The sequence below is a fragment of the Meleagris gallopavo genome, chromosome 3 (genome assembly GCF_905368555.1).
Source record: "Meleagris gallopavo chromosome 3, MGAL_WU_HG_1.1, whole genome shotgun sequence".
Taxonomy (NCBI): domain Eukaryota; kingdom Metazoa; phylum Chordata; class Aves; order Galliformes; family Phasianidae; genus Meleagris; species Meleagris gallopavo.
This window is the reverse complement of record NC_139406.1, coordinates 63,359,279-63,372,928: the sequence shown is the minus strand read 5'-3', so window position 1 is coordinate 63,372,928 and position 13,650 is coordinate 63,359,279. Positions and strand designations below refer to the sequence as shown.

Sequence of the window (13,650 nt, the reverse complement as noted above, 5' to 3'; positions counted from 1 at the left end):
ACTTTGCGTTTTATGTGCAGCAGTTTTGTGCCCTGTCTACACAGAACAATGGAGTGCTGTGTTTGGGATTCCTGAGCGGGTTATACTTGATTTATCTCAGACACTGGCCATGTGCAGTTACCCAGGAGAAAAGCAAGCAGTGCTGTGTGCTTTTCCCAATAAATGGGCACTCATTTAGAATTATTGCCAGGATCTGGCAGTGGCACTACTTCGTGCTGTGTGGAAGTACCTTTGAGCAGAGTTACGCGTAAATCACTCGTAACGGGCTGAGGCTGAGTTCTTGAGTTTTAACTCAGGAACTTGTACAACCCACACTGCAAACATCAATGCGTTGGCCATTATTTTCTAACCAAATCCTAATGCTGTTCTAGTAAAAGAAATCTCTGCTCTTATGCTAACCAAATCAAATTCCGACCTTAATGAGTGAAATTTCATTGCTGTTCAATCCTTAAAACACGTATTAATCCCTTAATTACAAAAAATCAAAGCCTGAAAATTAGGATGTAGACTGTAATTATTCTCAGAACTTTTTAATTTTTTATCTACGTAGTATATGGAAAAGGAAAACGACCAGTTATAGCTATGATAGAGCCATCCCTCACGGGCCCCACTGCCTCTTCTCCTGCCCAGCAGAGGCGCAGTGCAGGCAGGCTGGGGGCAGCGCTCACAGCTCTTCAACCACAGGCACTTAGTAACTTAAATAAGAAAAGGATTACTGCGGTTGTTAATCTTAGCAATAGCTGTGCAAGCACTCTTGGAGCACTTGGCCAGCCTTCAGTTGCTGCTCCTCGGTCACAGATTCTGAAGGAAGCGTTTTCTACACCTTTTGTGTTCCCCTGCCTCGGATAATAATGGTATTCTTAAAGCAGTTTTATAGACATTCAAGATCCTCTCATACTTAGCCATAATTGCACAGACATGTCAGACAAAACATTTACAGTATATTGCTGGCTGAAAATCTAGAACCATCTGCTGATATTTGGACTATTTGGTAACTATTCAACTACCACCATTTCTATCTGAGTGCCCATTCTGCTCAAATCAATAAATACCGCCGCACATTTAGTTGACAAAAAGCTCTCAAACTTTAGATTACAGATCACATTTGAAGAAGAAATAAAATAGTGAGTTTGAGAATGCAGTGGCTGGGCTGATAAATAGCAAAACAGGTCATTTAACCAAACTACGAAATTAGTCACATGTGTGCAAACAATATAGAGAAAAAAATGAATGTTCCTTTGCTGACTGTGTGAATCTGTAGGCTAGAGAGACTTAATGAAAGGACAAAATTTTATTTTGTCCCACTTTCGAAGTCCAGTCTTTTGTTTTTATATCACTGTTTTCTATAATTAACATCAAGAGTGTTTATTTTGGTTAAAATGAAGAATGAACAACAGAGCAAGAAATAATTAGAGGACTATTGTCTAAGAAATTATGAAGTAATGGCCTTGATCCATTAAGATGAGGCCAAAAATGCATCAAGAAATTCTTTCAGGGAAGTTAAGCCTAGAAAGATACCAAAATTCTGAATTTATTGCAGTTTCAACATGGAACTCAAAAGTAGGGTGTGGATCAAATCTGCTATTGCAAATGATGATGTGATGTGGTACTTCTCATTTTTCCTCACAGTGTCTCCTGTTCTTTCATCTTGTTAACTTTGCTTTATTCCAGTGAGCATTAGTGTACTGTAACTTTATTCTTATTACTCCCATTAAAAATAAACCTACCGCATGCTAAGCAGTTCAGAAAGTTCCATTTTTCTGTTTCTCCATATGCTTTCTACAATGTGTACTTTTCTAGGTCACCAGATTTTGCCTCTTTTGCTATGTCATATTTGCAGGACAGAATCTTCCTTGTCAGTTTTTCTGCCCCATTTCTCCACATTGCTTTTCCACAACACATACTGGTCAGAATATCTAGCTTGCAACTAGATACTGCAGTTGTGGAGTCTTGATAAGTTCTTGTCATAACAGTAGTCCTTGACATTTAAAGAACTTCAGTTTATATATGCAAGCCAAATTTCATACCTTCATACTTCTTTCGATTAATCAAAGTTAAACCATTGTATATGTGAAGGGGCCTCTTGTGGTTTCTAAGTAAGTAGTATGGCTTTTCTGGCAGAGAGCCATAGGCAATTTAGTAGGCACGTATTGTGGGGGTTGAGAGAGGAGGAGAGACGGGGGCAATCCAGAAAGCTTTAACAAGACCTGAGTGAAATCAGTATTTCTATACTGACTGCGAGAACTTTGCATTCTGTATCCAACTTTTGGCCACAGCTGAATTGTTTGTTTGTTTGTTTTTTATGTGTTGTCAGTAAATTAATTCTGCAGTACAGCAACGATTTGGTTTTCCTCTCACTCAACCAGTCTTGCACTGATTTTGCTTCACTTGAATGATTCCCACTTTGCACCTGTGGCAGGGAAGATATAGGCACAGTGAATACAATATGCATGGTTTGCGAATCAGTATCATGAATGTTGCTAAATCAGTTCCACAGGAACAACATGGCTCCTAGTTGTTCTCAAGAATAATTTTTTAGCCCACGTTTAAAGGTGAGACTTTCTCACGTAACCTTTGCCTGAGATCTATACAGCTGTAAATAGATACTAACATAAAAGGTCTGTCTCCAGCAGAGCTGATCTCTCTTTCCATTTCTGACAGGGGTCACATAGCCAATGTAAATTACCATCATAAACCAAATTCCATCTCTCTTGCAGAACAAAGTGCTTGATCTGCCTGTCTAGAAGCTGGGAGCTACATAGCAGATTGTAATATTTCAGCAATTCAGCATGAGTGGCAACGTGTTCTTAATAATGAAATGCTGGCAACATTTAACTTAATTTTGTCTCGACGTATTAAAATCCATCCTTCCTGTAGGGGATTTAAGAACTATCTGAAGGGGGACTGAAGACAAGAAAAATAATTCAAGTAGAAGCAATAGCTTCCTCTGTATTTCACGCAAGAGTCAGGTTTAACATGCACATCTTGACGCTAGTAAAGAACAAGTTACTCTTAGAAAAAGATAGCCTAGACGTCTCAGGAAGAATGTGAATTCTTCACCATGCTATCCGTCATTTTGATTTAATTACAAAATCAAATTAAAATATACAACAGTGTGTAGCCATGCCAAGTAAGTTAGTGAATTTTATTAGATATGGCATTTCAGTTGAAAAATGAAAACTGTTACTGCCAGGGTTTTGGAGGTGTAATGACTTACATGGATGTTTTATAACCAAGCTACAAAATGTTAAAAATGACATCTACCTTTGAAACTGTGACTTGAAACTAGGTTCTTGTAATTTGTAGGTATAACATCTTGGATTGAGTTAAAAGGCTGTAGGGACTGGAGAACATAGCATTTGTAAATTATCCAACAGTTGACTCGGAAAATTTGGCCCCAGTACAATATGTGACTACCTAGAATATTTTACACAATCCTTGTTTTGTATTAAAGATGAATTCAATGTAAATGTTTGGAATTCTTCTTACAAACTTGTTGAAAAGGGACAGTATTGTAGCATGACTCCCTTGTACAAACCTGGTGTTTAGCAGATTACGTATGTTATTCTGTTATAGGTACACTACAATGATAGACAAAATGGCAAAGAGTGTATGACCTGTTTGACACTGTCTCCTGTGCAGATGACTTTCCAAGGTATCGGAAGCTCCATTGAAGCCAGCCATGACCAGGTATAATACCTTCACCCACACTCCTGTACTTTTATTAATATCTAGTAAGGCTAGAATGCCAGCATTAGTAAATTTATACATAGACACGTCTTTTGGTTTTTGTATGGCATGTTTGTCAATGGGATTTGCCTATCTCACCATAGTAAAATCCTGAATCTCTAAAGAATTCCTGAAAAGGAGGCAGAACTATGTTCCCTTTTACAGATTCTTAAGACATATTAGGAAAGCCTGAAGAACTTGCTTTGTTTTTGTAGTCAGATGTAAGGTTTCTGCAAAGGTCTTGTTTTATTTTAAATATGTATCACTTCTTGTCTATCTTATTTTTACTGGAAGATTGTGAGTAGCTGGGAAAACACGGAGGTGAAGCCGTCATCTCTAGCCATCATCTGTCACAAGAAACTGTCATTTGAGAGGGAAAAGGGATTTTCAGTCAGGCTGTATAAAACTCCCATTTTGTTTGGCTATTGTTAAAATGTTTAATTCAAGCTTTGGGCGAACAGCCAAGAGAAAAAAATGTCACTCATCACCCTACTGCTTCCGATGGGAACTGAGGGGGACTTCCATGCTACTCCTTTCGTCCTCCATTGCTCTTATGTGTAAGAACAAGATAAGACACTAACACTGCACAAATTTTCGAAGGAAAAAGGAAACAAGTACAAGAAAATTTTAAACTGCACCTTGCACCTTTTAGATATTTCGTAGATTGGAAAAAGTACCATTTTTATTTGTCTTTGCAGACCATCCTTAAATTGTGCTGTGCTCACATTTACCATACATTTAATCGGAATCTGTAGAAGAAAAGGGAAGTCACCTGAAGAATTATGAGAATTAGTTACCTTTGGGGAAAAAGTTCAGACACTCAGCCATGTTTTAGGTTGATGGTTTGTCTTTTTTTTTTTTTTTTTTTCTTGTTTTGTTTTGTTTTAATTGGAAGTCTCTGGGTTAGTTGTTAACATAAACTAAGCCCATTAGTTATTTACATGGTAACATGAGGATACTTCCTGTCCTTAAGTGTTTGGTGTTTTACAGTAATGGAGAGCTGGGGTAAGTCAGACGACTTCGACAGACGTATTCCATTGAGTCTTCATTTCATCCAGCAACTTGTTTATGCTGTTCTAAATCCGCTCAGTTTTTCTTTCTGTAAAGATCGCCTTTTAAAATTTACTTATGTCTCAAATACAATATTTAGACATTTCCATGAGTATAAGGTGGTCCTTGTCAACTTGCTAACAACTACATTCTGGGCTACCAGCCAGCTTGGCCTTTGTCTTAGCGTTTATTTAGGCTAGAGTATGATATGTAAACAGAAAAAGACTTTGTAAGCAAAAAGTACGTTTAAGTCATCTAAATAATTATATATTTAAGAAGTCTAAGTGAAAAAGTGTTATTGAGCTTGAAAAGTTAAGCACCTAGATATTAGGAAATTCCAGATTATGTGCAGCATTAGTTTGATCCCAGAGTACGTATTCAGTGCTAAAAACAGGACTTGCTTCTGGGAGGAGAGAAACTGCATTAAAAAAAAATAGCTAAAGATTATATTATTGACTGTACACAAGTGGGCAGAATTAAGTCTGTTTGGGCCATTATGAAGCTAGAATTTCCTAATCTTGCTTCAATTTGCAGTTTAAGTAATGTTCCTTCATCGTTTCTTTTAGTTATGTAATTTTCCACATAGCTTTCAAAAAAGAGAGAAAAATGATTTGATTGCATGATAGAGTGGTTGTTGCATTACTGAACCCACATCACTTGTGCAAGGATTTCATCTGAGCTGGGAGCAGAAGAAGATAATCATCTAAAAGCCAACAGGCAATTTCATGGATCACAAAAGAGATCCACATGCTGGTCAGGAGGCACGAAGTTCTGCTCATCCCCTTTCTAGATGTGAAAGGCGTCCCACTTTTGGGGGAAGAAAGATGTTAGTGACAGCTTTAGTTTGGTACAGGGAATGGCAGGACTGGGTTAAAGCATTATTTGCCATCACCTAAGTAAACAGAGAAAAAGTAGTAATTAGCAAACAGACAGAATCTACATAGTGTGTTGGCCAGGCACTGGAATTAATTAGTGATGGAACTGGATCTCGTGATTGAGTGATAAAAAAGTTTCCATTTCTTTTTAATTTCTATGTGATTTGGTATGATTTTACTTTTTTACTTTTTTTTTTCTTCCTACAACTTCACTTGCAGCAGGCTTATGTGATACCCTTATTTTTATAAATGTAAGAAGCAGAACTGCTGTACATTGTTAAGCTGAGTTGTCCTCATTCTGAAGTTTCAGATGGAATAAATGCAAGGTAGCCATATACTACTATAAAACTGGAAACTCTTCTGTAAGTCAGTTCCTGTTTCTGCATCATCATCTGTTTTGCACTGTATAGTAATTCAGGTGGGCTACTCACCTGGACACCTCTAATATCAGTGGAGATGTGTGATCTGTGAGCTGTGAGCAGCTGTGAGGCCTGGCATAGTTTAGTTTAATTTAAGAATCTGTCTCTATGTCGTGGTAAAAAGGCTACAGCTGACCAAATACCTTGATCAAAAAAAAAGAAGCAAAAATAAGAAAATCACGTTTCCAATAGTACTGTAGTCTACTTTTGAGGCTAAATTTCCTTTTGTAGCATAGAAAACTCACTTTTCACATCCAGTGGGAGATTTGTACCCAACAGATCCCAGTGTTGCTGCAATCCTAAGAAAGGATTACCTTGGTGTTTCAAATTTACCGAGTCTTGACACAGCGCTTTTCAAAGTCACTTGCTCTTTCCTATTCATGGTAGGAAATTTGTCTTTTCATTCCTTAGGCTGTTTTAGATTCTGTGTTTGATAGGAGTAATTTTTTTTGTTATTGTTGTTCCAAATGCTTCACCATTTGAGCAATTTCAGATTGTAACAAATTGTTCATACTGGTACGTTAATAAGTGTGTATTTCAAACATCTGTCTGACAGAACACATTTCTTTTGGTTATGTGGTAGTATTTTCAAAGCTATCACTATTTTTTCATTTTTCTTTTGGCAAAGAGTAAGAAAAAAGAGCAATATTTCTACAGTGTAACTGTAGTCAACTTTGTTTTGTTGGGTTTTGAATTCATGTATGCCTACTTCCTCAGCAGAAACTTCATGATTTTTAGAATATTTTTTCATGAGTTATTTTTTTTTTCTGTTCTGTTGTGCAGTATCTAACTGCATCCTTCTAAATTTCTCTTTCCTTAATGGCCACTCTTATTTAGGTGGTTTTTGTTTTGTTCTTTTTTTTTTTCTAGAACTCAGCTACAAGCTACTTTTACTTATAGTCACCACTTATATTAAGTACCACAAGTTTCTAGAGATGTTCTCCACTCAGTATCAATTACAGGACTTGTTATAATGGTATGTAGTTAAATTTGACAATTTGTGGAATACAAGAAGTCAGAATTAACATAGTTTAAGTATAAAAGTGATGCTTCAACTTCATCTTGAACAGCTTCCATATCTGCACATCTATTTTGCAAACTTGCAATTAGTATTTGCTGTCTTTTGTGACTTTGTAACGGTTGGTGCTTTTCTCAGTGTTTCATCTCTGAGTTCCTGAATGTAGGACTGCAGGAATGTAAATTCCCCTGGTGGTATCTTGGGTGCAATCTTAAGGCTTGTAGAGAAGAAAACAAATTGAAAGTATGAACATTTGTTTTAAAATGAAATTATTTTTAAAAGTCCATCCTGGTAATAGAGAAAACAGGTTAAGCCCATCCTGAGATTTTGAAAGCTTGCCATAGAATACTCTGCCGTTACAGCTGTTTCCAACCCCTAGATAACTTTATGTTCATTGTGAAATTACCAGTTATCTACATAGATTTTAAGAAGCAGCTCAAAAACTAATGTATTTTTTTTTTAAGTCTCATTATTTTAATACTTTTTCATGATTTTGGAGATTTGAACATCTGCTTGTTTTTTGAAACTGGCAGTGCTATCTATTTGTTACTAACTTTTGCTTCAGCCAGTAGTCTCTATGACATGTGCTGTTAAAGGAATGAAAATTTATCTTTTATGGTTGTATCTTGAATGCGTACCATCTTAATTGTATTCACTGCATAAGTTGTATGTTAGATTATGTTTTCTGAACATTCCTACACATTGCAATGCATAAGATAGAACACTTATTTGTTAGGGCAGGTAACAATTTGGTAACATTGTATATAATCACATTTATATTTTAGTATAAATATAAATGGAGAAAAAAAATAAGCAGGGGCAGAAATAGGAGTGGAATACCTATGGATGAGATAGACTTGGTGAGACAGCCTAGCAGAGATGGGGAGGCTGTGCTGAAAGGATGCTGCTGCATGGAGCTCTTTCAAAAACTGCTGGTGAGAACCTGTAAAGACAGCAGCAGCAAACAATGAAATGAAACATGCTATGTAGGAAACTGTCATTGTTGACCTGCAAACAGATGTTCCTGGACGAGGTTAAGGCCTTATGGTGACACCCAAAGGTGAGCAGCTCCTGGCGAAGTAGCAGTTGTCTGGGGACAAAAGGCCTTGGGAATGGCTGGCAGGCTTGGAACATTAAGACTTAGGACGAGGTATAAGGAGAATTTGTTGTAATAGCAAATACTTAATACATGTGGAGGTTCGTATCTCTCTATTTTCTATGCTCTGAGTTTGTAGAGCATGCTTAGGAACGTCATCGAGGGAAGTTATGTCAGCTGGAGTCACTAACCTGTGAGAAAAACAAGCGCAAAAGATTAATGGTGCAGTCAATGAATATAGGGGATGGGAATTCATCCAGTGCTGTAACCATCTACATCAGAAAAAAAAAAAAAAAAAGATTGTTTTACTGGATACTGCATTAATTCCTGCTTGAAATGAATTTCATTCTGGACTGAAATTAGTGTTTTCTAGATGTTCAGATTTACTTCTCAGTAGACATAGCAAAAAAAAAAAAAGAGAGAGAGAGAAAATGCTAGGATTTTCTTTTAAAAATACAAGTATTTCTTCTTTCAACTGGTATTGTATGTTTCCATTGTCGGCTAATTTCTGCTTTATTTACTGTCAATTCAGTGCTCATCTCTCTGGGGTGATTTCCTCAATAAAATGAGAAGGATTTGGTATGACTCATGGAAAACTTCTAGTCATTTTCCCGGGGCTGGGTGATTCTGTCATAGCCCCTACACTACGAGGACACCTACCTGCTCTTGTGAAACCACCTCCCACAGCCAAGGCTGCTGCTGTGCTGGTGTGAGCAGGCTGGCTGCTGCCATTTCCCTGACAGCTCCATAACCTTCAGGGCATGGCCAGAACTGAGCCCCTGGTGCTCTCAAGGAGACAGTTTGCTTGTGACAGAAATATAAACTGCTTTTGATATATAGCACCAAGCTTTGCTCCTCTATATTGTGTTGGGAGACTTGCACCTCTTAAGGCTGACATTGCAGTCAGGAGTCATCCCAGCAGGTTTAGGTTAGGCTCATCAGGTTGTTGTCTGCTATTTTGTACTTTCTTCCTTGTCTGCTGTGCTCCCCACAACTGCACGACTGCTTTAGTACGCTGTCTCCGTAGCCTTCATCTTCTGTTTCACATTAACTCACTCTGGATGTACGTGACAGAACATTTGCTTTTCCCTGGCAGCAGCTGAAGTTTTCCTTGATGAGCCTGAGATCAAACGTCTGTATTTGTTCAGAATGTGTAATCTTTCATTTTCCAAAAGTGAGTTACTAATTAACTACCAAATGGGAACAAAATGTAAACCAAGACACTGCTGTCTCCCAGACCTTTCAGTGCTCTCATCTGGGGCTCCTTGAGCGCCATCCTAATGTGAATGCCTCTCACTGAAGATGCAGAGCAAGAATTATCAGCACTCTGTGTAGGTATGTTTGTTTACACAGTAATATCAGTGGATATAAAATGCTACTGTTGCAGATTGCGGGTATCTTACATGTTTATCATGTAAATGATGACAAATGCCTGTATTCTGGGGTCTGTTTCCTACTCTGTTAAAAAAAATATGAGGTATCCGTGTGACAACTCTAGATGAAGTTTCACAACAGTAGTGAGGTTCACAGAATCACAGAATAACTGAGGCTCACGGGGCCCTTCACCTCCAAATGATCCAAATTATGCTCAAACAGGGACATCCAGAGCAGGATGCCCAGGCCCATGTCCATTCAGCCTTTGAGTATCTCCAAAGTGGGAGTCTTCACCTTGGCTTTTTCCTTCACTTGACTTCATCTCTAGCCCTGGCTGTTGGCTCTTCTGCTTCCTAAACCACTGAGCTGATAAAAAGTAGCTCGAGCTTTTAGCCTGCTGAGTTGAACTGGCCCACTGAGAGTGAGAGGAGTACCAGAGCCAAAATGAGGGAGACATCAGGACAGACCAGATATGACAAGTAAGATGGAATGGGTTGCATGCACTATTCACAGCAGCCAGCCAGTAGATCAACTTCCTATCTTGTAAAATATCACTTGAAGAGGGTGAGGCAAAAATTAACTCTGTAGAAAGTTGATTTTATTGTATAAATGTTTGGCTTATTTAGCATCCTTGAACCTGTTTCCTGTTCGGTAGCATGATCTGGCATGAAGAAGAGAACAGGAATGCACACAAAAGGAGAAAGAGTAGGATCATAGCATCTCTAATCTCAAGCTCATAACCTAGAGAATTTTAGCTGCTTTGGATCTGCACCCTTAGTTGTTGCTTGTATTAAAATACCTAAGTGGGCTTTCAGTGCAGTGCAACATGTGGAAATGAAAAGAAAGGTATTAACAACATGCAATGAACCAGCCTTCCAAGGACCAGCTGCTTGCTATCCTTTGTAATGTGTTTCTAGTTTATTTTGCTTTACTGTACTTTAGGCTCATCAGACCAGTTGTGAAATAAAAAATCTTTATTTTTTTTTGCTGCTGCTATTGCTGTTAGGGAAGGCAAGAAGATAAAGGTATTGGAGAAACTTGGGAAAGCTGAAAGTGCCTGTTTTCTGCTTTGTCACACTGCAGCAGGATATTCAACCCATTTGCAGAATCAAGAAATCTAACCGTTTTTTCCCTGTCAGGAACAACCGGCGGGAAGACAACAGGGGTAGTTTCTTAAAAATGGATAGACAGAGTCCCACTAGACAAAAGTCGGTGACAGAGATGGAGCCCAAAATGAAGTGAAAGTAGATCCCTCTAATAGCTCGTCTTGCAGTTGGGATTGATTGACAAGGTCTCATCTTTCATCTTGACCCCCAATGAGCAGCATTTTCAGACTAATAGCTATATTTGTTTCAGTTTCTAGGTCTGGTAAAGTCTTCCGAGCCTTCTGAATTAAAGCTAACGCTCAGTCAAAACCCAGTTGTCTATTTTAAAGGCACTTCCATTTTAGACTGGTACTAGGAAAATATACACACTACTTTATTGCCTACACTGTACTTTCCAGAGTTATTTTTCACACTGTAATCAAAGTAATGCCGTATCTGTTTGCTGATATGTTTTTAATCACTTGTCGTTCAAATAAATTGCTTAACACACTAATTATATAATTGGCATTTCATCATGCATTTCCTTAATACTTCTACAAGACAAAATAATGGTTTGCACATGTTGCATCTGAAGAATTGTGCTTTTGCCAAAAATTGGTTTTGCCACCTAGCTTTCTCACTCCTGTTAAAATAACATGACGTGGCTGGCATTATGCACTCAAGTGCTACAGAGTTTCTGAGCTTTTTGTCTGAGTAGTCATCATACTGGACCTACACAGTGCAAGTAGAAACTGAATGTGACATCCTATACCCCTTCATTTCAAAGAGGCCAGGATGTCATAATTAATCTTCTGACAATAGAGAAATGGAGGAGGTTGGGTTTTATAAATAATTGCGGGGGAATAGTCATGCCTATACACTGTGAAAGACATCCGGATAGCAAAACAGACCACTCCCTTCTGTCACTGGTTTCATTTGGTCCCATTGGTATGGTAAGTGACTGTCTACTCAGAGTTTTAAAAACTCTTTCTTTTTCTGTTTAAGATAGGCCTACATACTATAACCAGCCCTGGTGGTGGGCTAGTATAACTTCTGTAAACTTAGACTCTTTTCCAGCACCACCTTCCCACAGCCAACTCTTGTTATCTGTGTCTACAGAGCTTAAGCACTCATGTGTATGTAGTTCGGCCCATGTCCGCAGTGCTAAAGCACTTTTCTCAGTCTTTTTGACAAACTTGTTTATATTTTGGGCAGGGATAGGATTACTGGGAGAACAAAGGAATAGTCAAGTATTGGGAAGAGCGTGAAAGTAGTCATGCATATATGATTTGTTCAGATTGTGGCAAGCTCCTGTCCCATTTGAAGTTCAGTTCTGAAGTTACTCTCCTAGCTATACAACTTGTGGCATGAATTGGTGCATGAAAGGTCTGGATCTCTGTGGTGCATGTGGAAGTTTGGGAGTTTTGTTTAGGAGCACCAAGATTAAATTCAATTTCTACAAAATTATGCAACAGCATCCTGCTTACTTCCTTGAACAGTTTTTTGTATTCAACAGAAATACCTCAAAGAGAAAGAGCTGAAGATTTTCCCATCTTGATTGCTAGTGATTTACCTGAGAAAATGAATTAATCTTTTTCTACTGTTGCAATCACTGCTCTGATTAGAGAGAGAAAGTGTCAGACATATCCAGGGAAAAAGGTGTTTCCATTCTTTAGTAGAGCCCCTTTAACATAACATAACAATTTTCTCTTGACTCGCAAATACATTTCATGTACAGTTTTTTGTAATGCGGAGTCACCCAGTGAGAACATTCACCTGTTTGAGATAGGAAGAAAGGAGTCACTGTCTGGCCTTCTTTCTAAAGCATCAAATATGTGGGATACGCATTTAATGCAGGAACTCCTGCATCCCCAGAAGCTTCTCATGTACTCATCTTCTCCGTCTTGTAGCATTACAGACTGCCTGAATTCCAATATTGATATGTCTCATTCCAGCGAGATCCTTCACATATGCTAAATGTAAGAGTGCTTCCAAGTAATTTACTCTCTCAAGGATCCAGTGCTAGAGATAATAAACACAAAAATGGAGATATCGAGCAAAACCAAAACAGTGAACTCTTAAGTTAAACTTTGCATTTTATACGTATTTCTTTATATCCACTCTTTCTCTTTCCCATCATTAAAGAGACTGGGAGACCTAGTTTTTCACAGATCTTTATGGCTGTACAAATAATTGATTTTACAGTCCAGAATCTCCTGTCTCATCCTTCATCCCCTCAAAAATAGTTCAAATTGGTCCAAAATAAAGAAAAAAATTATGCTCGCCAAAAACAATAACTCATTTTGTACATGGGCTTTTGTACTGAAACTAGAAAATTGGCTGAGATTTACAAAAATTGTGGGAAAGATGATGAATTATTTTGCCTACTGGCTCTGTTGTTTGTGCACTCATGCAAGATGCAGGTGATCTAAATCTTATTCTATCCATGTTGCCTCCTATGCTACATGGCAGGAGAATTAGGTAGTCACAGGCATGTGAAGCAATAACCTTGGCATGGCCATCTCTTCTTTCACTGATCAAAAACCATGCTCAGCAGGGCTATGTGAGCTGAAGAATTTGGGCAATCTCATTTCATAGTACCCTACAAGAGAGCAGCTAGGGTGCTGTTCTGAAAACTGAGAAGGATTCAGATCCTGTAAATCAAAGAACTTTTTTGTACAATTTCCCATAGTCAAGTCCCTACCTGTTGGGTATTGGGCGAATCAAGATGCTCAAGGAGGTTGTGGATGCCCCATCCTTGGAGGCATTCAAGGCCAGGTTGGATGTAGTTCTGGGCAGCTTGGTCTGGTGGTTGGTGACCCTGCACATAGCAGGGGGATTGAAACTAGATGATCATTGTGGTCCTTTTCAACACAGGCTATTCTATGATTCTGTGATTCTGTGATCTTGCTCTTTTGTTTTAGCCAGAAATGGCCAAAGCTAAGAAAGCATAACAGATAAGTCCCAAGATTGGGAGCAGATTTGGTCAAGGCAAAACTGCTTT

At 38.4% G+C, this 13,650-nt stretch overlaps 1 protein-coding gene across 5 annotated transcripts in view; it reads left to right on the top strand.

Annotated features, from left to right (window-relative positions):
* Window positions 1–13,650, top strand: part of STAU2 (staufen double-stranded RNA binding protein 2) — a 164,959-nt gene that overhangs the window by 96,653 nt on the left and 54,656 nt on the right. For 4 of the 5 annotated variants that reach the window (XR_014882566.1, XM_085221287.1, XM_085221284.1 and 1 more), the window contains exon 13: window positions 3,577–3,690. The exons of the other annotated variant lie outside the window; for it this stretch is intronic. Coding sequence is in view for 3 of the 4 variants with exons in the window: in XM_085221287.1 (XP_085077413.1) it covers window positions 3,577–3,690 (114 nt within the window). In the remaining variant the exon portion in view is untranslated. The remainder of the gene's footprint in view (window positions 1–3,576; window positions 3,691–13,650) is intronic. 5 annotated transcript variants of the gene reach the window in all.